Source organism: Cynoglossus semilaevis, chromosome 18 (genome assembly GCF_000523025.1).
Source record: "Cynoglossus semilaevis isolate Cse_v1.0 chromosome 18, Cse_v1.0, whole genome shotgun sequence".
Classification (NCBI taxonomy): Eukaryota; Metazoa; Chordata; class Actinopteri; order Pleuronectiformes; family Cynoglossidae; genus Cynoglossus; species Cynoglossus semilaevis.
Window position 1 is genome coordinate 2,538,986 of NC_024324.1, and position 3,076 is coordinate 2,542,061.

Sequence of the window (3,076 nt, forward strand, 5' to 3'; positions counted from 1 at the left end):
GGGGGGGGGGGGGGGGGGGGGGGGGGGGGGGGGGGGGGGGGGGGGGGGGGGGGGGGGGGGGGGGGGGGGGGGGGGGGGGGGGGGGGGGGGGGGGGTTTACTTCTTAAAAGTAACTTCTTTTTTTTTTAGAACCAGAGAGTAAAATATTCCAGCTTTGCTTGTACTCAGGACTTGTTCGTTGTTTATGGTTTTTCTTTGGGTTTTTTTTTTCCCCCAAATATTAATGCCTCTGTGCCAGACGGAGTGATGGGCTGTTTAAGGAGATACTGTAAAACACTTTGCCACCTACAGGGGGCGGCCTGTTGCAGCATCTTCATCTGCTTTTAACACAAGAATTTGTGTGGGATGAATAAAGCTAGATTATATTATTGATATCTTTATAAATATTTAATTATTTAATTGGATGCAGTAGCTAAGTTCTGATGTCATCATCTTTGAAGTCTGTCTTCTCAGTAGAACTTTTCTGTCCAACCACGTGAGCTCTGTGTCAGTGTTGAATCCACGTGTCTCAGCTCGGAGCTGAAGCCTGACGTTGTTTACATCCTGTCTTCACGCTCCACTGTGACACAGATCCTGACACTAACACATCCGTCCCCCCTGGGGCGCCGCCGCAGGCTTTTCCCATCATGCCCCAGTGCAGTGTCGTGTTTCGTCTGTAGCGGCCGACTCTGCCAGATCGGTGTCTCGCTACACATCTCAAGGCCAGCAGAGGTCAGTGGGTTTCTGGGTCGGAGTTTTACCGCTGCCCCGGTGACAGCAGGACAGCTGCTTTAAACGAGGGTCCAGACCGACGGGGCTGGGGTCGAGTTTGGACACAGCAGGGCCGCACCTGTCGGAGCGACCCGCGGTAGAATGGGCAGCGTCACAGATCTGGAGTCCTGCACAGACCCGGGTCACATTCTTCCAGCAGGAGGCAGAATTGGTTTTTAGGATGGGGTTTATTTGGAGTGTCGTGGAGACACTTTTGAAGTCGTCGCTGGTTGTTGGGTCGTTCTCGCTGATTGGAAAATGTGATTCTGAGTTGCCTGTGTGTTGGGTTCAGACTGGGTTCATCCTGTGATCAAACCACAGCCTCATCTGAAAAACTGCAGCAGAAAACGCCGCCCTGCTCCCAGGTTCCCTTTGGGAATTTGTCTCCCTGTGAAGGTGTAGAAACATCACAGAGCTGCCGGTTGTCGGTGTAGCACAGGCTCAGACACGTGACGGGTGGGTGTGGGGGCGTGGGGCCTCGTGTTCAACGGAGCGCCGGGGTCACGGTGGTCAGGCTGAGACTGCAAAGTCCCCGAGGGGCTGAGAGGACGCAGCAACTTCACTCTGGATCATCTTCAGCTGACGGTGCAGTGAGTCGGCAGCGGGGATGCTATTCTTCTTCATCCCAGCTGTCAGCAGGAGGGGGCGGGCGAGGGAGACGGGGGGGCCGAGGGGGTGTGGCACCAATCCCTGAACTCAGTTCTAATGATTTGACGTTAAAATTCGCCTGATGAGCTAAATTAGCACAACATTAGCACAACATGTTGACAAACTTCCACCTGACTCTGGTTCTGGCTACATATGAATTAGCATCACATGTCTGACCTCTGACCTCTGAGATTAAACCTGAAAAAATGTTATTACGATGACAAAAAGTTTTTTTAAAAATATCTTTGTTTTTTCTTCTTCTTCTTTTTCTTCTTCCAGGGTTAGAAAAGTCCCGTTCCCTGTGAAGGTGTGTCGTTCGCCCGTGCAGCTCCACATGCGCGGGAAACCCAAGAGTGTGACCGTGGAGACCAGAGCTGGTCAGCAGGGGGCAGATTTTAAGAAGAGTAAAGACGGCTTCATCCTGCTGATCCCATGAACCCAGAAAAGACGGCCTGGACCGGGACCTGGAACCACGTGTTTTCTCATCACAAACATGCAGGTTTGTACGGGACTGAAAACACGGGTGGAAAATAGAATATTTAATGGTTTAAAGTACAACGTTTGAACATTTACTGGACTTTATTTTGACGGCGGGGAATTCTTCACAATTTTTTTTTTTTTTTCATTTTGTTTTTTTTTTTCTAATAAATGTTTTTTTTCTTGTGTTAAATATTTAAAGTTTTTTTTTTTTTAGCTCAGGATATTTTCTTTTTAAGTTGCACATCATGTTGTATATAAAATGAAACGATCCAAAGGTATTATCACAAACCCATTTATCTGCCTGAACTCCAGCTGCTTCGAAAAAGGAATAGAAGAAAAAATTACTCTTATTTTATATCTAATATAATTAAAAAACAAATACTGACCTGTGTCTTAGTGACGGTTTGACCTTGCTGTGATTAAAGCGGCACACTGTCTGTGTGTGTCTGTGTGTGTGTGTGTGGTCAAGTCCACCTGTACATTTTACAATGATTCTGATTTACAGTGTGGGACAAACGGAACGTTCCGTGATCCTCGGCGTCTCGTGTAATTTTTCATTTTCCACTGGACTCTGCAGAATCTTTGTCACTGGAGCGACTTAACAATGTGCTGCGCTGGTGTTCAGTCAACGCTTTCAGCAGATACTGTACGTCTGGAGGTGATGTGGATGCAGATGCAGCATCTGTGTGTGAGTGTGTGTGAGTGTGTGTGAATACTGACTGTAGCATGGAGTGAAGTCACAGCAGTGAAGTCGACATCAGTCTTTATCAACCAGTCGTGTGTCATAGAATAAGTATACATGTGTATATATATATACATATATACATATACGTATATATGTATACCTATATCTATATATGTATACATATATGTATATATGTATATGTATACATATATAGATATATGTATATGTATACATATATACGTATATGTATATATGTATATATATATACACATGTATACATATATATGTAGATATATATATATACATGTATGTATATATAGATATACGTATATATATTTGTGTGTGTATGAATGGGTTGAAGGCCTCAGCAGCAGTGGTCGGTCAGTGGTCGGTCAGTGGTCGGTCAGTGGTCGGTCAGTGGTCGGTCAGTGGTCGGTCAGTCGACCTGTACCACAGACAGGTCACCACTTTAATGTGGTTTTGTTTCTTTGAAGTTGATCCTGGAGTTTACAC

At 45.9% G+C, this 3,076-nt stretch overlaps 1 protein-coding gene across 1 annotated transcript in view; it reads left to right on the plus strand.

Annotated features, from left to right (window-relative positions):
• Positions 1–2,280, plus strand: part of myo1g (myosin IG) — a 35,775-nt gene extending 33,495 nt beyond the window's left edge. Inside the window, exon 24 of the mRNA XM_025065226.1 lies at positions 1,678–2,280. Coding sequence (XP_024920994.1) covers positions 1,678–1,834 — 157 coding nt within the window. The 3' untranslated portion in view covers positions 1,835–2,280. The remainder of the gene's footprint in view (positions 1–1,677) is intronic.
• Positions 2,281–3,076: the final 796 nt, after the last annotated feature.